Source organism: Gymnogyps californianus, chromosome 3 (genome assembly GCF_018139145.2).
Source record: "Gymnogyps californianus isolate 813 chromosome 3, ASM1813914v2, whole genome shotgun sequence".
Taxonomy (NCBI): Eukaryota; Metazoa; Chordata; class Aves; order Accipitriformes; family Cathartidae; genus Gymnogyps; species Gymnogyps californianus.
Genome location: NC_059473.1, coordinates 46,403,449 through 46,424,402, shown reverse-complemented (window position 1 = coordinate 46,424,402; position 20,954 = coordinate 46,403,449). Strand labels below are relative to the sequence as shown.

Genomic DNA, 20,954 nt, shown 5'->3' with positions numbered 1-20,954 from the left:
CGGCCGCCGCCAGCCGCTGCCGGCCCCCGGGCAGCACCGGCTGCGCCAGCGCCACCACCACCGGCACCCAGGGGAGGCGGCAGCGGCGGCGCGCCCGCCGGCAGCGCCTGGCGCCGCTGGGCGCAGTGACAGCGCCCCCCGGCCCCGCCGGCCCCCGCCTCCCGCCGCCGCCGCCTGCGATGCTCAGTGAGTGGCGGGGAGCGGGGACCGGCGCGGGGCTGCGGGCCGAGGCCCGCACGGGGCCGGGGTGGGGAAGTGCGGGGCGGGGGGGGGCGGCGCCGGCCGGCCGGCGGCGGGAGCGGGCCCCGGGCGTCCCGCCGGGCCGCCTCGTGGCGGAGGCCCGCAGGCCCGGCCCGGCCCGGCAGGCGGCTGCCTGGGGGGCCTCGGGCACGGGCGCGGCCCTCGGGGGCAGCCCCGGGTGAGGACGGGGCCGGGCGCCTTCCCTGCACCCGGAGGTCGCGGGGTGGGCTTTCCTCGTTATATTCTTTTTTTTTTTCCTTGGAAAGTGCGTGGGTTTAATTAGCTGCTGCTTATCGCACATTTCTCCTCCCTTTTTTCCTTTTTTTTTTTTTTTTTTCCAATTCTGATAGGGGAAGACTTTCGCTTTCGCGTCCCTTCAGCGAGCGCCGTTCACTTTCCCAGTCGCCAGCACTGCCCGGGCGGCGGCAGCCCGGAACGCGTTTGGGACGGGCTCGGGGCTCGGTAGGGCTCTCGGCGCTGGCCCGGGTGTCTGTTGGCGGGGCCTAAAGGCGAGCGGCGCTTGGTGCGGCAGCTCCGCTCTGAGGAGGAAGGGTTAGGTGGTGGAGGCTGAAGGCGTAAGGTGGTGTGTTGTGGGCAGGAGCAAAGTGTGTCCTGCCCGGGTAGGTCAGACGGGTGAAGCGCGCCGCTTGGGTCTGTCTTGGAGGGGGGGGGGGGGAGCAAAAAACATTGTGGAATTGGCAAAGCTTAATCTGTGGACGGTAAGCCAAAGCTAGGTCCAGTGCGAATGGATGCATCTTCTAAAATCACAGCTGTTTCCTCTCTGCCTCTTCGCATGAACGCCACTGCTTAGGCAAAAGCCTTCTCTGTAGTTCCTGCTATCTGCAGCACTTTTCCAATTTTGCACCACCACCGCGCCGCGTCTCCATGTCGACTTGTCGTGTTTACTTGCCTGTTTTTCTGAATTGCAGCCGCTGCATGTGTGAAGTCCCTCGGCTCTAGGTTCACAGTTATCGTCGTATCAGCTTATCCTTATCTTGTTTACTCTGAAATTTTGTAAATCTTAGATTAACTTAATGTCACAAAATTAAAAATTAGGTGATTTAGTATTGTTACTAGACTCCAAATTTCACTTACAGTGATAAGGGATAGAAGATGGTACTTCTCTGTCCACAACTGAGGCCTGAGGCACAGCTCTCAGTAGAGAATATTCAAAATGTGCTTTTGTGGGTTGTTTTATTGTTTTTCATTTTTTTTAAGATTGCTTGTCCTTGGTCTTCTCTGACACTCACAGGTCTTCCCTCAGTCTGTTGGAAGGAAAAGACTGCTGTCCCAGTGTCAGGACAGGACAGACTATTTAAAAGCAGCATTTCCAATGCTAGTTTTCAAGCTCCTTTTAATATAGGAAGTACTGATAGTATTTCAAGGTCGTGGAATTTGCCTAAACCTGTACCCGTAGATGTAGCATAGGCAGGAACTTAATTTCCTGGGCCCAATGCTTAGTACACAGCCAATTTCCAGCTTTTCTAGGAAAGAGGAACTTGTGAAGTGTTTTGTATGATAAGTCTCTTCTCTGGGTTTCTTCAGTGGTTTTAGTTCCTCAAAAAAAATTAACCTCCTATCTTTTTTTTTTTTTTTGGTGCTCCAATTTGTGACACTGCAGAAGACACTGCACGGTAGCTGTGCAGAGCCCCAACGTGATCTTTCTTCTCTCTTTCCTTATGTATTTTGCTTATCAGTAAAAATAGTTAATGGCATTAATATGTATGGTTCTCTCTGGCTGTTTGAGAAGAACAAGGCAGCTGGGACTTCTGAACGATTGTTTCAAGCTTTCTGCAGGCATGGACAGGGATCGCTATATGCTTTCAGTTTGTTTCATATTTTGGAGATTATCTTCAGTGATAAGAGCTAGAGTCTTAAAACTGATTGGAGGTTAAAATGGCAAGCTTGTCCTTTTTTGCCTTTAAATTCTGCATCATTGACCTGTTGTGAACTGGCTCAGCTTGAACGCAGCTAAATGCATTTTGGCAGGCTGTCCTTATGTTTATTTTATGATATACTCTAATTTTGAGGGCTTGATAAAGAATATTTGTAGGAATGTTGGTTTTGCTCTTCTTGCACTTTTCATGAATGCTTTCCCTGCTCGTGACATTGCTCTTTGTAATGCTGAGGGTAAAGTATAAAGGCAAAGCGAACGAAGAAACAAAGACCTGAAAGGAAAGTAGGGGTGATAGTGTGTCTGATGCCAATGGGTGTTTCTTGGTGAAGATGCATTTCCTGTAAGGTAGTTCCTGTTCTGTCACCTGGGAGTAGGGAAAGAGATCTCCTTGAGATATTGCTCGTAACACCCACTACTGTGACTGCTGGGAGGAGTATACAAGGTATGTGAAGGGAGCAAGAAACTGTACAGATTGCATAAAGCAGCTGCAAACGCCACCTTGCTAATGTTGGCTGAAGAAACTGGGGCTTCCCTGTTGTCACCAAAGCTCTGAAAAAGCTCAAATTTGAATCAGCTGCCAGCGACTGCTCCTTTCCCAGGCCCTTCTCTCTTGCTGCTAAAATGTCTGATCCTGATGTTAGAATTTGAGACTACTGGGTAACCTACTTCTTTTTTTGCCTATCATTTAAAATTTACCATTTTCTCTATTGGTCATCTGCTCGTTCAGCAGCTTGAAAAGGCTGATCTCAGTGCTCCTCTTGTTTGTCACTGTCATTTCAAAGGGTCCTCCGGAGTTCTGCATCGTTCACACACCAGTTTTCAGTTTCTCCGATCCATTATGAGTTTATGAGGAATTATCTGTACATGCATGCTGTGCCATAATGAATAAGGGTTTTCTCACCAAATCTAACCTAGCGCAAATTGATCCTGTAACTGGAGCAAAAAAAGTATGGGCAAGGATATTTCTAGATGCTGTCTCTTTGCAATTGAACCACAGACCTGAGGCTGATTTGCACCATTCTGACTGGCTAAACCACTTCAGAAACATTTAGTTGAATCTGTTCCGTGCCATTTTGGGAGTGAGTTTCTCTTGGATTATAAGCCAAATACAACAATCTAGATGCAAACTCTCCAAAACAGTTTATAGACCTGAAATAAGCATCTGAGAGCATCTCAAATACAATTAAGTTGCTACCCAAACCTAAACTGTATGGCAGACTACATGCAGAGGCATTAGTGTGGACCTGGGCAAGTCACTTGTATGTGAGTCCATGCTGCTGGCTGAAATGCAGAATGATAACATAATACACTGCGAAGCTTAGTTAAGGGTGTTTTTTAAGAGGGTGCTAAGATGCTGGTCTATCTCTGTGTCCACCTTTCTTCCTGGACTTCATTAGAATTCTGTCTTTCCTACAGTTTGGTGCAGCAGAAAAAGTGTTGTATTTGAGACAGTGTAAGTCTCAGATATAATTTCTTTAATTGCAAGGAAGATGAAAAGGAAGTTTGCTTTTGGAGTGGAAACAGTTGTGGTTGAAACTCATGATTTTAATGGGTCTATCTGGAGATGCTTTGAAAACTCCACACCTGTTGATGCCCCTTCCCCACCCTCAACAGTTATTTCACCTGTGAGAACAAATGGACATCTTTTTAAGGTTTTCGCCAAAGCACATGGATTTGCAATTCCACGTATCTGTTTAAAGTAACTTTTGCTGAAACCTTGCATCCCCGTCCACTTGGAACTTCACAGAGGGCTTATTGTTCTAACAACTGGGATAAGCACTAAAGTGTGCATGAGTATTAGAAAAGGCTCATTTATGATCATTTTTTTAAAGCTGTCATTTTGTTAGAAGTACAGTTCTCACAAGGGGGGGAAGGGCATCCTTGTCTGTCTCTGAGAGGTTGTGTTTCATCAGATTTAGCTACGCAAATCAGAAAACGTGCACTTGTAAAACGTATGCAGGTCATTGGTAGTGGGGCTGTAAGGTGTAGAACTATGTTGAGGCAGGCTTTACCTATTATTCTGGTAGAATAAAACTGTTGCTTAGTTCTGCTTTATTTAAAGCCTTTTAGGTTATCTAAACTTCTGTGTAAAAATTGATGGCTATTGCGAAGGATTGGTGGCAGTCAGGGACTACTCAAATAGCAAGGGAGCTATTGCGTTCATCTTACTGAGGTTCTTTTATTACAAGCCAGAGGCTAAAAGCTAGCATCAGGCTCCTTTTGGTTTTGAGATACTACCAAGTGGTATTTGTGAGGATGGATTTCAAAATTTATATACAGGAAACTTCAAAGAATTTTTTTTTTTTTTTTTTTTTACTTTTGTAGGAGGGAAATCTAGATAGATGAGGGCAGGTGAAGAAGGCAGAAGGCTTTGCTTTTGTTTTAATTTCCCTGTTTTTTTTTTTTCTGGGGACTTACCTGACTGAAGTGCCAGAAGTCTGGCTGTAACCTTTAAGTTCAGGTGATAAACTATTGCTTCTTGGAGTCCCCAAATAGGTGTGCTATTTAAAGCATTATGATTCTGAAATTTCCTTCTTTGTTTATTAATTTCTCATTCCCTTAACTCTTCTGGAATTGTTTTGTTGGTTGGTCAAGCAGAGGAATCAGAAAATGACTGAAGAATACCCAAACTGCTACTGTAAAAAAGCAAGGAGGAGAAATGTTCCCTTTTTATGAGTTATTTTTAACAAAAACAAATGCTTCAGCTCGCCACTGCAGTTTTAGTCCAGGATCCTCAAGTATTTTTGATTTCTCAGTGAAATTAGTAGAATTAGGCAGCAAAATATCTTCAGGGATCTAATTCAAAGTGTCTAGTTATGCCTTAGTACTGAGAGGCAAATGCCTAAAGGTTTTGTTTCATACTTCAGTAATAAAGTTGTTTGACTTGAGCAATGAAAATACTGAGCCGTTTGTCTTCTATCGGTTTTAATACAGCTATGATGTATGTTGATCTTAGCATATACTTACACAGTGAGAGCCTCATCATCTCTTTCTTTTCTTTTGAGGTCATGAAACGCGTACGCACAGAACAGATTCAGATGGCAGTGTCCTGCTACCTCAAGCGCCGTCAGTATGTGGACTCGGAAGGTCCCCTAAAACAAGGGCTGAGGCTGTGTCAGACTGCTGAAGAGATGGCAGCTAATCTCACAGGTAATCCTATCATATTTTCCATGTGTGCTTCTTGACAGAGTTCTGACAAGTGTGAGTATGTATGTTGGATTTGTCTGCACGTATGGACAGCTCTCCTTTTGAAGTAAAGAAATTTACCAGTGTGAAGTTGGCGTGAGTTATGAACTTTAGAAGAATGAAAATGTGCATGAAAGTGTAACAAGGTGAGATTCATGGTCAGTGAAACAGCAGGCTGAAATACCAGGTCAGGGTAGTGGAAAATGCATATGTTGTATCCCAAAGAACATGAAGTCTGGTGAGAAGTGGTGCATTGGGAAGGAGGTGAGAAGAACCTAGATGAGGAATTAAGTAGGAAAATCTGTTGTAACTTTGTACTCCAGGAGAGCTATATCAAGTGATACAGGCTGTTTCTTTCTCTGGCCCAGTCAGCTTTCTAGTTGTGAAAGCTCCACTCTGTCACTTGGGGAAAAAAAACCAAAACAAACCAAAACCAAAAACCTTCAGTGGATGAGACAGTTCATTTCCCTGCATGCTCTTTCTCCTCTTAAAGGCTTCTGAATCCTGCTACATTACTTGCTTTTCAAATCGTGTCTGTGACAGTCTTCATTGTAATTATTATTTTTGTTATAACAAACTACGCTACTGCTTGAGCATGTACAAATGTTGAAAGGATGCAAGCAATGTGGAGGTTATAAAGATAAAATTTGCTTGTAAAAGTAACAGAAAATACTGGGCTGACCTTTGGGTGAAAACGCAAGGAGGAAATGTTTTCTGTTAATGAAGCATTAGATTGTGACAGTATCCCAGGCTAAGAGTGGTGGAGACCTTAGTTACTTGTGATACAACTTGATTTGATGAAACATTAGTTGCTGTGTAACTCTGTGCTCATAGCTAGATAAGATTGGATGCCAAAATAGCTCTTTCCAACTCTAGAGTATTTTGCCATAGTTACAATCCAAAGATGAGTGACTTGTGGGTAAATGTCCAGGCTGACTCTCTCAGGGACCTGAAGGAAATTGGGTAATATTTCGTTATTAGAAGTGACTTACATCTTAGTACTTTTCATTTCCTTGCTGTTTTCAGAGTAACTATCGGAAGTTTGCTGCAACTCCCTGAAATAATACTGGGGGAGATGGGGAAGGAATGAAACCAAAGTAAAGTAAAATGCTGAATTGTTTTTGATGGGAGATTTTACGGGAGAGGTGGGTAGAAAGGTCAGTGTTGAAATGGGGTTAGAACTTGGAACCAGCCATACCAGGAGGACACAAGAGTATCTGAAGTAGGAGAGATTAATTGGATTACAAGCCTTTGCGTTCACATATGGCATCATGCAGAAAAAATATGTTTCAGTAAAGAGTGTGAATGAGTGTGTGATTGGGTTTTGTCTTTTTACTAATCTTCCACCAAATGTTATTACTAAATTTCTTCTTATTAGTCTGTATCCTCTTGCCAGTGCAAGGGTTTTGTGCCTGGTGATTCAGAACTTAGTCATCGGTTTTCATTAGAACTGAAAATGGTCTGCTCTCGTGTATTCAGCTGTTTACTACTTCTTCATCAGACATGCTCGTAGTAAGCTGTCAGTGAGTATGCTGCAGTTCCATGAATGACTGTCAAAAAAGAAAAACCCAGCTTGTACTTATTCTGACAACAGAGGCTGAAAATACTTTCTGCTGCAGTCATCTTAGTTTTGCAAACTGAATAAAAACTGACCAAATTCTAAACCCTGAATTGCTTTATTTCGGGGAAAGTGATCAAATATGTTTTTCTGAAGATGCTTCTGCTCGTTCCTTAACAAAATTCACCTTGCTTTTTCTGTTCAGCTCTTTTCTTTTGTTTTAATTTAACCAGCCTGTATAAATGGGAGAGTTGCTTACTTCTGTCTTCAGTTCTGCGATTTCTTCTTTCACAGTGAAAAGTGTCCTCTGTTTTTGGTTTTAAATAGTTTTGTTTCTCAGTTTTACCTTAGCATTTCTTTTTGTCTTCTTCCAGAGTCTCTTCAGTTCAGCCCTTCTCCATTGTTTCATATACTTGCTGTATCTGTACAGCTCTGTTTTCACAGAATCATAGAGCAGCCCAGGTTGGAAGGGACCTTGAAAGATCACCTGGTCCAGCCTTTCGTGGGAAAGGGAGCCCGGGTGAAATTGTCTAGCACCCTGTCCGATCGCATCCGCAGTAAAACAGCACAGAGCTTCCTTGTGACTATCCCATATTTCTGTAGAAAGCTAGAAGGATATTTGAGGACAGAATGAGTGACTAAGGAACAGGTTCCTCTAATACTGCCCAGAGTATACTGTCGACACATAGGACTATCTGAAATAATGTAAAATTATAGGTCATCACACTCACGTAAGAGAGGAATCAGTTGCTGTTAAACAGCGTTTACAGTAGTCCCACATTTGTTAGCTGGAAGCAATGCTGCTCGTAGCCAACACACGAGACCTGGAGGGTATTGTCCATATCCCTGAGTTAGGAGCAAGTTCTTTGAATTTGCTATTAAGTCGCATAGCTGGCTGCAATTACTGGAAGTGAAGTCAGGGAGCAGATGTTTCCAATAGATGTTCTTATGACCACTGGGGAAGGTAGAAAAGAATCTATGGTAGATTTATTAATGTATGAGAAGGATATGGCCAGTGTTTTATTTCCACCAGGAGAAAAATATGCCCTAAGATTTACTCTTGTTTTGGAATCAGTTGAGCTCTTGATCCTTTTTGCAGTTCTGGTTGGTGTAAAGTTTTGGGAAGGAAAAGAATTAGAATTTGAACTTGTTATAACTGTCTGGTATGTAGGGTTCATCTACCATCTGCTTGGTGGGGACGAGCTCTAGCGTCATTACTGAAAGAGTAGGGCATAATGATTGCCTAGTTAGACTGTTCCAGGACAGGTAGCCAAAGATGACGTTCCTCTTTCTGAAGCATGGAGTACATCTTAATTTTGGAATTAAGTTGCTTATGCAGAGAAAGTTGAATAGGTGGCATGGAGGGAGCACTTCATAAAGCCAAGGACAGTAAGTTGTGCTTGCATGGCACAAGCAAAGTAGCAAGTCATTCCTGTTCCTGCTGAAATGAGGCCACCAGAACTCTGTGAAGAGTTGACCCTTGTATATAACCCTGTGACACAGCATAAAAGACAGGCCCTCATATTTCTGTTTTTCTTTGCTTTTACAATGAGTAGTATGGGTGACATTGAAAACTGTCACTAAGCATTTTTGAGTTACTACATGTGTGTGCGTGCAGTTTACACTCTCATGCTGAATATTGATTATATCAAATTTTAAGTCCAAATAGCAGAGTTTTTTTACTTTAGCTGTTAAGCAATACCACTGTGTGAGCCTGGAGTTCTTACCAGCTTTAAGTTTCTGAAGCAGCCAGGCTGTAGAAAGTGCAGTGTATCTGTACCTTTCAACAGGTTGTATTTGTTTATTTGTAAACTGAGTTGAGAGAAGATAAGGTATTGGTGCTGGAATCTGTATTTGTTTTTTCCTATGAGGGGATAATAAGCACAGCCCAGCTCTCTGTTTCCAAAGCTGAATTCAGCTTGCCCTGGAGAGTTGGTAAACATAACTCCTGTATTTCTGTAAGCTCCAGGAAGATGGACCTGTGTCTTAACAGAAAGAGAGAGAGAGGGGGGAGAATAGTGACAGGCTGCCTGTACACCATGTGCTGATCTCTTTCTAATTAGAAGCATTGAGACGAGCTGGAGGCTGGCCTATCTCTCTTTAGCATGTGAACATTTGATGATGTTGTTTATAGACTTCCAGGGCCGTCAGAGTTGTGCCTCTGTGCGTGAGCCAAATGCTGGAACAAAAAGCAATCAATCAGGAGTAGGAAGGCAAAGAGAGAGGATAGAAAATGGTGGGGGGCAGGGGAGACTGAAAGAAGTTGAAGGAGTTGAAAGTAAGAGTAATGAAAATAAGTTTTGTGGAGGGGAAAATAGTTACGAATTGAAAAAAAACACTGAGTATCTTATAAAACTGTTAAGGGGTCTGTGACAGTGTTACTCTGAATTTCTTGGGAACTTAAGGTTGTATTTGAAAACTTTAAAATGTATTCTGGGGGGAGCAGGTGAGTGCTGAGATTTTTAGGGTTTGGGGTTTTTTTAAGCTTTCAGTATACTTTCTCATGATCTGTCTAGGTTGTTAATGCCATGTTTAGGTGCTTCAGACTATGTCATCCCTGGACAGTTTGAAAGATGAAATGTCATCTTGGTGGCTGCATTACCTTGGATTTTGTGAGAAGCTTTGTTTCCAGACACACATGCCAAACTCCTTAAATCCCTATTTAACTTTTACTTATTTTATTTCACAGTCCAATCTGAATCTGGTTGTGCCAACGTTGTGTCTGCAGCTCCCTGCCTGGCAGAGCCACAGCAATATGAAGTACAATTTGGACGATTACGCAATTTTCTCACAGGTAAATATCAGGAAGTAAGGAAGAGGAAAGTGGCTGATTTTTTTTTTGTCATTTCAATGAGTAAAGGACAATATAATAAAATTTAAAATCATGTCTCTAACAGTCTTTTGATATCTAGTTTTGAGATTTCAGTTACTACAGCTAATTTTTCTTTTTGTTGTTGTTGCTGTCTGAATGCTGAGTACCTTTGGCTTTTGTAGATAGCTGACTGTTTGCCCTTTCTTGTTCAAGCATTTGGCCTTTGTAGATCTTCTAGACAACAGCATACATATACAGGACAAGAACGAAGATTAGAGTGTTATGTGAAAGGCAGGTAATTTAGAAATGAGTGTAGTTCTCTGCTGTCTCCTAGTTTAGGGAGTTTAATTTTATTCATAATTGGCTTATTTTTATGATGGTCTAGACTTTTAAGGGAGAATTTGTTCCCTTAAATTTATCTGTACTGGCTTCGAGACTGGAGGTATATGACACAGTTAAAAAAATTCTCATTCTGTAGTGTGATGCAGAAGACTATTGTGATTTTTTTTCTTTTTTTTTAATAATTTTTTAATAATTAAAAAAAAAAGGTACTCCTGTGAATGTCCTTATTTCTTCTATGAGTCCCCAATGTGGGAAGAAGAAAGCAGACAGGATTTTTAGAGAATAGTACTGAGGAAAGTGAGGTTGCCACTACTCCTGCCTTCGGGCACATCTACATTTGTCCAGTGTAGGGATTTGATCCCAGTGTGCATAACACTAGGATTAATATTCCTGATAGTTGTTGAAGGGAGAGGGAGGCAGGAAGGCAGAGCCAGAAAATAGTGAAGTCAGCCTTGCCACGTAGAGCAGTTCAACACCATTGCACTTTAGTATTGGAGGTAAATCCTTATGGTTTAATAGATTTTTGAGAAGTATGATTGCTCTGTTCAGTGGCTTAAATATTGCTTGGGGAAGTGCTAGGCATGGTTTTGGTGTTCAGATTGAGTGTTTTAATTTTTTTTGTCCCTCTTGCTCAGTTTTGATTTCTTACACACATGAACTGCTTCTGTTTCTGCAAGGGAGTAACTTGCCAGCCAGCCACAAGGCACAGCAGGACAATTCGCATTTCTGGGATGCCTGCCCCCAGTGGGCAGGGGACTAGGACCACTGAATAGTTTAAGAGTTACTCTAGAGGTCTGTAGTTCAACCAACTACTGAAAGCAGGGCAAGATCAGTTTGATCAGGTTGCTCAGGGCCTTATCCAGCCAGGTTTTGAAAATCAAAAAGTGTGGAGATTGCTCTGCACCTCTGGGCACCAGCTGCAGGGCTGAGTGATTTGGTGAGAATTTCCCTTGCAGCAGCTTGCCTGTTGTCCTTTCACTGAGCACCTCTGAGAAGAGGCTGGCTCCCTTTCCTCCATAACGTCCCACTGGGTACTGAAGGCCGCAGTTGGATATTCCCTTATTCTCCAGGCTAGACAGACCCAGCTCCTGTAACCTCTCTTCATATGTTCCTGGGGAACATTTTCTTCGTTCCTGTTTCTGCCAGCTTCCCATCTCTTCCCTGTTTCCCCCACTGCAGAGTGAGGTCCTTCCCCTTGTTGCACTGCTGGACTAGAGCACCTGCAGAGAAATGAGCAGCTGCTGGCTGCGTAGAGCTTTTACTACATACAGACCACTGGTTTCACTGGCTTTGGCCAAGTTTCAGTGGGACAGAAAGGAGAATGATGCCTAAGTATGCAAATACATATGTATACACTGCACACCGCACACACTCTGTAGTTACTCATATAGAAATGGGAGAGAGGCACAGTATGGACCAGAGAAAGTCTGGAAGAGTGCTCAACAGGAATGGAAAAATAAGCTAATGGAAAGGAGAAAAAAAAGAATATGCATTGGTGCATGGCAGGAGGGAAGAACAAGTTGAAAAGAAGCAATGCTGTTTGAGGATCAGCGATGCCTATTTGTTCCAGTAATTTGGACCATTTGGTCCTCCAGTAACTTCTTGTGGCCCTGTATGTTGCCATGGTGTTCTGCGGCAGGGCTGCACTCCTTCCAGCTCCCTGCAGCCGGCTGAACGTGGGAGGGAAACAGTCCCAAGAAGGTGGTGAAGGAGGGGTGGAGCTGTTGCACAGATTAGTCTCTGCAAGGTACAGCACAGCCTAATCGGGAGTTTGTTACATTGTGTACTAGGAATTACTGCTGGGATTTGCGTTGGCAGAGGCGGAGGGGAGAGAGAGAAAGCCTGCACATGAGCAGGCACAGAAATAAAACAAGAGCACAGCATATTGCAGTGCATTTTGGAAAGTGTAGCTTCCTTTCCGCTGGAGACAAATCGGTTCCATCCAAAGCACCACATGCAAGTTTTGCTGAAGCTGAGCGGGGAAAAAAGCCACCAAAGTTCAGGCCCACACAAGCTAGGTAAATAATTTTGACTTAAATGTGTTAAATACTATTTTAAATATAACTAAATTTTAAAGTCCATTTATTGCAATAAACAGAGGGCATAGTTTTTCTTCTTAAATAAACAGTGGAAAAATTCAGCACTCATGTATTTTATGAGGTGGTATTTTAATAGCTGGCCCACACCTAAAAAGGGTTTTGAAATCTCTGCATTTTGTTCTGACAAGGTACCTCACTGACTTAAATTTCTGCTCAGATCTGTAATAGGTACTGTGTATTCCCTGTAGGTGACAGAAGAGGTTCACTTAGATGCGCCAACAAAAGTCTCCTCTTGCTTGCTCTCCGATGCCACTGTCAAGGCTTTTTGCAGTAATTATCCTTGCTCTGTTTTATTCCCAGTAGAAAATGGATTGAGAAATCACTCAAAGTTTGTTGCTGTTTTTTATATAGATTCAGATTCTCAGCACAGCCATGAAGTGATGCCTCTTCTGTATCCCCTCTTTGTCTACCTCCATCTGAACATGGTCCAGAATGGCCTAAAAAGCACAGTGGACAGTTTTTACAGCCGCTTCCATGGCATGTTCTTGCAGAACGCCAGCCAGAAGGATATCATTGAGCAGTTGCAGACTACCATGACTATTCAAGATATCCTGTCCAACTTGAAGCTCCGGGCTTTTCTGGACAACAAGTACGTCATCCGCCTTCAAGAGGACAGCTACAACTACCTTCTTCGCTACCTCCAAAGTGACAACAACAACGCCCTTTGCAAAGTCCTGACTTTGCACATTCACCTGGATGTGCAGCCTGCCAAGAGGACTGACTACCAGCTCTACGCCGGTGGGAGCTCCTCACGCAACGAGAGCAACGGGCTGGAACCCAGCGATGTGCCGGCTTCCATTCTGCAGAACGAGGCGGCGCTGGATTTACTGCAGGACAGCATTAAACGTGTCAAGGACGGGCCCCCTTCCTTAACGACCATCTGTTTCTATGCCTTCTATAACACGGAGCAGTTGCTGAACACTGCAGAGATTTCACCAAATAGCAAGCTGCTTGCTGCTGGGTTCGATAATTCGTGTGTGAAGCTGTGGAGCCTGCGTTCCAGGAAGTTAAAATCTGAGCCCCACCTTGTTGATGTGTCCCGCATCCGTTTGGCTTGTGACATCCTGGATGAGGAGGTCTGGATACCCTTTTTTCCCCTCCCCTACCCTTTCTGGTGAGATATTTTGGGCATGCATTGCGGAGTATCTAGTAATGTCTTGGGGGACTGTGAGGCTGTTCCACAACCTGTCTGCCTTGACACACAAATTTTATAGCCTACTCTTGTCCTTGTTCTTTCCTGCAGTGGTTGTAAATGCTGCACTGACGTGCAATGAGTTTGTGCTCGGGTCATAGTTTGTTAGTCCTAGGTGCTGATCTCCCTTCTCCGGCTGTCCTTGAACAGATGACAGTACACAGGCAGCCCAGTAAGGACAGGTGACTAGAGAAGGCTCCCTTCCCTGAGGAGCATGGAGCCTTCTTATGGATGGGAAGATGAAACAAGGAGATGCGGGCAGTAAAAACACACTGTGGTGAATGAAAACTAGAAGGAAAGCAGCTCAGAACAACCAGTCAGGAGGGCAGAGAGAAGGGGAGAGATGCAGGAAGAGGAAAATAAAGACAAAGTAAGGAAAGAGCCAGAGGAGGCTGGTCTGAGGCCTCAGGAAGAAGGAGAGATGCCTAAGTGCAAAACTGTATTTCAGGAATCACCTTAACAGGTGAAGAGTTAGGATGGAAAAATTATGGAAAATATCTCTGTTAAGGAATCTGCAGTGTAGAAACTTCAGAGGCTTCCCACTCTGGAGTGCTGGAAACAAGGACAGGGATGTGTGTGCCTTCACATGCCAGGCTAGATAGCATCTTCGAGTTTACTCTCTTTTTTTGCCTTGTAGTCACGCCCTTCCTCCCCTCTCGCCACAGCTGCCCACTTAGCATCTTATATCTGGTTAGAGATCAGAATTTGTGACTCTTCTTTTGTTTAATCACTCCCCTCTTGAAGAGGGGGGGGAAGCCTCATTTGTTCTTGTGTTGAGTGTTTAGCAGGAGAAACATCCTTTTTTCCACTGTTTTTTCTTCTCATAAAAAATACCTAGTGACAGGATTCTGTTTATTTTGGAAGAGTGCGGAGAGCTTGCTGTATGCAGAGATCTGTGGTTAGGGATTGCTTTGTTAATCAGCTTGAGAACTAGAAGCAGGCATCCAGGTAAGATAGCACAGCGGCATGCTCACTGCTTCCCAGGTTAACCCTTTCTTCAGAGTGAGCAGGTAAGTGGGTCAGACTAGCCCAAGATGGAGCTATGGACTTGTTTTCATCATGAGCTGCAAGAGTTCATAGGACGTGTGACTGTGTATTGCCTGTCATGGAAACCAAATGTCAATAACCTGCAGTAGAGGAGAATTTCTCTGGTAAATCAGCAGGTCACCTCCTTTGGCTCCAGACTACGGAAAAGTGAGATATTGCCAGGTTATCAGGAGTGTGTATTAGCTTTTTTTGGCACATAGGCACATACTTGCATATCGTACGTGTATTATGAAACAGCCATGGAAGCTTGAGTACAAATGGTTCTTGTTGGCTATTTAATATTTTGTGTATCCTGCAGTATTTGTGCACAGGTCTAAAACCAAAAACTGGTCAAAGACCAACATAGATCAAAGTCATCATTGCCCTGAATAACTTCCACCACTGACAAAACAAATAGTGACCTGATCAAGAGTTCAAAGTTAAGGGAGGATACCAGCCTGAAAGCAGTGCTGGTTACATGTCCCAAATGCAAATGAAAGCCTATTGACTACAAAGGAAATCAATTCCAGTATCTGGGAGCCCTAAGTGTAGATACACAGGCACCCATGGGGTCACAGGTGGGAACAGACCAGCACCCGCTTGGGTGCCACGGGAGTGGAAGCCACAGATACTAAGACAGACCAAACAAGACCACCCTGACCCTGCAGTCATCAGTAATGCAGCGTGAACAGGGGCTGCGTTTCAGACTGTCTGCAGTCTGATCAGCAACAATTCACAGTGATAAATCTGATGAAAACTTGGACAAAGAACAAAAATCCTGAATGTGCTTTGACATTGCTTCAGTGAGTTCTAGAGAATAACTTGTGAGGATGTTAAACTTGGCTGGGTTTTGTAAGGATTCTAAAATTTGTTTGTTTTGGTTGATTTCTGTATTGTGTAATTAGCTTTGGATACTATATTTAAATAGTAGTGCCTGAAATAATTAATCTTCAGCTTGGTTTCTGATTTGCTGCAAGCAAATAGGTCCTTCTGTTTATGAAGATATAGAAGTCTAAAACTCTGCTAGTTTCAGTGGATCTTGTTCAGGGTGGCACTAAGACTTTGGGTTTATTGGGTTTATTAACTCTTTTTTGTGTGTATATATATATAAAAATGAGGTTGAGACTTGGCAAAAGTATTAGAGAATGACATTTTTTCCTAGTCCATGTAAAGCTTTTGTGTCACTAAGGTCAAAATGGTCTACTAAGTGTAGTTTTAGTGTATTTTGCTCAGTGTGATGCCTCAGTGCACTTCACCAGTGTTGTCTTGCTTCTTGGAAATAGGAGAGGCTTACTATTTTGGGATAAAGTAATTCTGTTTTCTTTATAGTAGCGTCTCACAAATGCCACTTGATAGTCTATCTTAAGGTCCAGTATAAAAATGCAGTTTTGCAGCTGTGCAAATGGACGTATTGTTTGTCTCTGCAATTTTGCCATGCTCATCGCTGGTACTACATAAATCAACAACAGAAAAGAATACTCTCTGTTCCAAACTGCAAGAGTGTCAGCCTTTAAATTCTGTGAAGACTAAGACTTGACCCCATTCAGCTCTGCTTCTAAGATTCTGCTTTTAAGTGGCAGTGGTCCTTCAAGTGGCAATGAGCGGGGATGATGCTGACACCTTGGTGGATGTCGGATGGGAGGGAGTTCTGGAAGGAGCAGTAAGAAATGTCCTGCAAAGAGCACCATGGTATCTACTCCCTGATCTTCCCCTGCTAGGAGATCCCTACTGTAGGCAGGTAAGAGATCTTCCCTTTTGACATCTTAAGAGCACTGCAGGATGAGAGAGATGACGACAGCCAGGGAAACCTGTTACTAGTTAGGAAAAAAAAAAAAAGCGGGGGGGGGGACGACGGAGATTTGGTTTGGTTTGGTTTTTTGAGGTTATCATTGTTGCTTTTTGAGGCTCACTAATTCCCTCGAAACTTACGCTGTGTGGAAGATCAAGATAATTTTTGTCAGCTAGATAATGTTTGCTGCTCACAAGGTTAAATGCATCAGCAGTAAACTTTTCTGGGTCCAAATGACCGTCATGGAATATCCATAATGGATTTAAGTAATAGCTGAGGAGTTGGGCAGTCTGTCCATAGGGGTATAATTTGGAAGGTGTCCTGTGTAACAAAACATGCCAACATTTTTGTTCTTTTCAGTTTCTTAATAACACAATTTTTGAGAGTCTTGTACTTGCTCAGGAAGATTTCCTGTTCACTGTTGAAGAGCAAATTTTTTTTAGCTCATTTTAGTAGTGCTGGTAGGGTTTCCGGTTCTATCCTATTACTTAAAATGTGTTTTGATAGTTCTTCTTTTCAAAATGGATAGTTCAAATAATAAAAGGTAGCTTTTAGTGTGTGTGTGTAGGTTATTGATTAAAATAGGCTTATATAACTTAATTTCTTGTCCATTCCAAGGAAATACAAATCGTTCATGCTAACCTGCAGCAGCAACCACTTCAGAAGGAGCTAATGGATATCTGGGTCGTGCCGAGTGGTATGTTACATCCAGGAAACATATTCAGTGTGTGAAATTGGAACCCTGAAAAAATATTATGAAGAGGGATTCCCTGCCTCCCTGCTGATTTATAACACAGGTTGCAACCTTTCTATAGCTGCTGCAAATGCTCACCTACATGGTAGTAGCTGTGGATGCAAGGAAGAGCGTGCTTGATCTGACAAAGAAATGAAGCTTGGTTCTGCGAGGCAGTAATTTAGTGGCTGCACTTCCAGCTGCTTTGTTAATCTGGTCAGCAGACTAACTTGGATTGGGAGGAAACAGAAAAATTGAGTGACTCAGAAGCGTTACAGGTATACCGTTTTCGGTGAGCTATAACAGCAGTGTGCAGTTGTTATGCTAAGCAGGTGTCAAACAGAAGCCAAAGATAAGATTTGCTACCTGTGACCGTATAGGAGTGTGGTTTTGAATGCTGCAGAAGGTATTGTCAAATAAGCTGCTACTCTAATAACAAGAAAAGAAGAATAGGGACTTGTAAGAGAGAAAGAGTATGTGCTTGCAGACAGCCCAGGTAGCCCTGTATGAATTTGAAGGCATAAAATTCAGTACCTGGACTTGAAGAATTTACAGAAACTAGTACAATATAGGTAGCTTGAATGGGCTTCCACTGGTAACTTGTTGGGAATCTTATGGTCATAATTAAATAGTATAAAATGCTGCAGGTATCAGCCTCTCTCCTTTAATGTGGTAACATAGCCTAGAGATGCTGTGGATTCCAGCAAGCAATGCTCTATCTGAGGCAGAAAAAGCAATTTGAATAAGAATGGGGCTCTGCGTGCTAGAGCCTGCAATTTCTCTCTGCCTCACCTCCATAGCAGAGATGAAGTTGGCTCGCCACATTGTAAAACTCCCATGGGCACTGACTACTCTGAAGAGAATTAGCATTGCTAAACACGGCTTGCTGCCTACTACTAAACACACAGTTGAGATGGAGAAAGGCAGTGAGCTAGTAAGTCAGTTTGCTCACCTCTGACATGAGATTTGAAGCCACTGGAGGAGAAGGGCTTTCAGAACTAATGCTAAGTCTGAAGCAAAACCGTCTGTGGGTCCTGAGGTCAGAGGGATGGGAGATGTCGTGTCAGCCAAGAGAGCTGCTCATGACACAGACTTCTGCTGGTCGTCAGCAGTCCGGCAGCCCTGGGGAGTTGGGTTTCCTCTCAGGGCAGGAAGTGCTCCTTCTGCAGGAAATGGGCCAGTTTCTGATGATAAAAGTTAAAGGGGCTGCTCACAAACAAAAGGGTGTTGTGTTGAATTGATGTGCAGAGATTGTCCGTGGATGAGTGTTACTGATTCAGTACTGAGAAAAAGTGTCTGCCTGACAGCCCTGAGGAAGGGTGGTCTCGAGCTACTACACCGGTGCACCCCAGGCCATGGTTATCTTGCACTCTGTCACAGTGAGACCCCAGCTTGTCAGGCAAGGACACTCTCTTGAGTTGAGATTTGTTGAAACTTGTGCAGTCTGTAGCCTTTGAGTGTCAAGAGGTGCTACTTGAGTAGACTTTCAGAGACTTACCCTCCATTGGGAGATTCCTTTAGCACAGCTCCCTGAACAGTCTTGAAACGTGAAAGCCTTTACTTGTTGACTATCTGCCCTGGTACTTGAATTGGAGAATTACAGGATAAAAAGGTTTCCAGCACCATCTTTTTTGTGATTATTCATCTTCTCCTACCCCAAAATAGATCCTTTGACCTAAATAAGCTGCATACATTTGCTGTTCTTGAAGGGTGAGGATGTGAAAGCATCCTGATGGAGCTTGCTTGGAGAAATGGATATTACAGCCTTACTGGGTTTCTGTTCACGTGTGGGGCTAAGAAAGAATGTCCAGCAGACAGCTTGTCAAATATGCTTTGTCTTTCTATCTGCTGCCTTTTGTTTAAGACATCTGTGTTTCTTTTTCTCTACTGTGAGATTCACTTCCAATAATGACCACACCAAAAGAGCAGATGCCAAGATCTGTTTCAACATCTTAGCCAAAAGTTTAGTAGAGGGCGGATAGGGACTAAGCATATGTTTTTAGCAAGTGGAAAAATGTCATAAAATATTTCCATTTTTTTTTCCCTATTTGCGTACAGTCCAGGTTAAGGTGCCTTCTGGAGTGAGCATGAGGCTACCCAAAATGAAGATAAAACCTTTATATAAAGTCTTATCTCGCCATCTCTTTCAGCATTAACTTAGATGTAGCAAATGTGTTAGCAATGTTTGTGTCTTAGAGTTGCACAAAATGTGCCACGTCTAAAATAACTTCTTCTGTATTAACACCCGCCTGTTTTCCTCATGGTGGTTCCTGTATTTGTTGAACAGATAAACATGCTTTCCTTTCTTGTTTCTTTTTGTGCTCCCTGACCAGGAGGAAGACGACGACAGTGCAGGCACAGAAATGAAGATCCTGAGAGGACATTGTGGACCTGTGTATAGCACCAGGTTCCTTTCAGACAGTTCGGGACTCTTATCTTGTTCTGAGGACATGTCCATCAGATACTGGGACCTCGGAAGTTTTACAAACACTGTGTTGTACCAAGGACATGCCTATCCTGTCTGGGATTTGGATATTAGCCCCTGCAGCCTGTACTTTGCCAGTGGTTCCCATGATCGCACTGCAAGGCTCTGGTCATTTGATCGGACGTACCCGCTGCGAATATACGCAGGCCATTTGGCGGACGTAGACTGTGTCAAGTTCCACCCCAATTCCAACTACTTAGCGACAGGCTCCACGGACAAAACTGTGCGCTTGTGGAGCACTCAGCAAGGCAACTCGGTGCGTCTTTTCACCGGGCACCGTGGCCCCGTGCTAGCGCTTGCGTTTTCTCCCAATGGTAAGTACCTGGCATCAGCAGGTGAAGACCAGCGGCTAAAGCTGTGGGACTTGGCGTCAGGAACTCTTTACAAAGAACTGAGGGGGCACACGGACAACATAACCAGCCTTACTTTTAGCCCTGACAGTAGTTTAATTGCTTCAGCGTCGATGGACAATTCAGTCCGGGTCTGGGACATTCGGAACACTTACTGCAACGCCCCTGCAGATGGGTCTTCCAGTGAACTGGTTGGTGTATATACTGGACAAATGAATAATGTACTGAGCGTACAGTTTATGGCCTGTAATCTTCTTCTAGTGACTGGAATTGCACAAGAAAATCAGGAACATTAAATTTTTTTTTTTTCTTAGGGAAGTGGGTGGGTGTATTGAACGCCAGAGTCCATTGCAAGCTGAGATTACTGACTGTGAAACACTTCTTCCTCTGCCCCCTTGAAAGGCATGTTCAGAGTGATGCAAATGCTTTAAAATGTCTTGCCCACAAAAAGGCCTGTGCTGTTGAGTGGAATAAGGAAAAAATTAGGGGTGATGAAAATACGTATACATCCTAATCTTGTACTTGTAGGGATGGGGAAAAGGGGAGTAAATCCAGTAGCTGGGGGAAGCTGAAAGCCTGGTCCAGACAAGTGAAACCGCCAACCAGATAAGCTGCTGACCTGCACTTAAATATCCTGCATTGATTGATGGGCACATCTTACCTACTGTTAACTGAGGCTTGAGTGTGTGGAGAACTACTGGCCCAGTGTTTTTTGTTTTGTTTTGCTTTTGTTTCCCTGGTATTGCAGAGGACCAGCATTTTAAGACCCTTCTATTAAAAGAACGTTATGTATTTTCTACAGTGATAGTGGTCCTAAATATTACAGCTCTCTATAGCACTTCTGGAATATTTTGGACTAGCTAAGTAGAAAATACCGTCTTTCTTTTTAGTAAGGGGATGGAAATCTGACCTCAGTTGGGGCCCATCTCTGCATTGTCATTTGGGTTTGGTTCCTGGTACTAGCTGTGATACTTGTATTTATGTTCCATTAATTAGGAATCTTTCTGAATCTGGTTGCACTGTGTTTTGAGGATGGGAGGACCGTGGGGGTAGAGCAGTGGTTTTAAGGGTAATAAATGACTTGCCTTGTCTGGAGGGAGGGCACAATAGAACTGAAGCGGCTGAGTTTGGACTCCTAATGGAAATGGGGCATGTCAATCCACCACTGTACCTCACAGAAATATTTCCGTAAATGGAAGTTGGCAGTCTAGGGAGGGGGGGACGAGGGGAGAGAGACACACAAAG

The 20,954-nt window shown here is 43.5% G+C and overlaps 1 protein-coding gene across 3 annotated transcripts; it reads left to right on the top strand.

Annotated features, from left to right (window-relative positions):
* The first annotated feature begins 99 nt into the window (after window positions 1-99).
* Window positions 100-20,022, top strand: TAF5L (TATA-box binding protein associated factor 5 like). 3 transcript variants are annotated; one of them, XM_050894426.1, is made up of 5 exons: window positions 100-186; window positions 5,143-5,287; window positions 9,571-9,675; window positions 12,486-13,210; window positions 19,208-20,022. In XM_050894426.1, the coding sequence occupies exons 2-5, from the start codon at window positions 5,146-5,148 to the stop codon at window positions 20,003-20,005; spliced, it is 1,770 nt and encodes a 589-aa protein (XP_050750383.1). In that variant the 5' UTR covers window positions 100-186; window positions 5,143-5,145; the 3' UTR covers window positions 20,006-20,022. The 3 variants fall into 3 exon arrangements, with proteins under 3 accessions (XP_050750383.1, XP_050750384.1, XP_050750385.1); XM_050894427.1 differs by lacking the exon at window positions 100-186 and adding an exon at window positions 2,520-2,579; XM_050894428.1 differs by lacking the exon at window positions 100-186 and having other exon boundaries at window positions 5,127-5,287.
* The last annotated feature ends 932 nt before the right edge of the window (window positions 20,023-20,954 follow it).

Bases quoted from the DNA above. Each gene is read 5' to 3' on its own strand.
- TAF5L (XM_050894426.1), top strand. From the start codon at position 5,146: ATGAAACGCGTACGCACAGAACAGATTCAGATGGCAGTGTCCTGCTAC. The intron at 9,676-12,485 runs GTAAATATCAGG...TTTTTTATATAG, and splicing joins ATTACGCAATTTTCTCACAG to ATTCAGATTCTCAGCACAGC. The intron at 13,211-19,207 runs GTCTGGATACCC...CTCCCTGACCAG, and splicing joins GTGACATCCTGGATGAGGAG to GAGGAAGACGACGACAGTGC.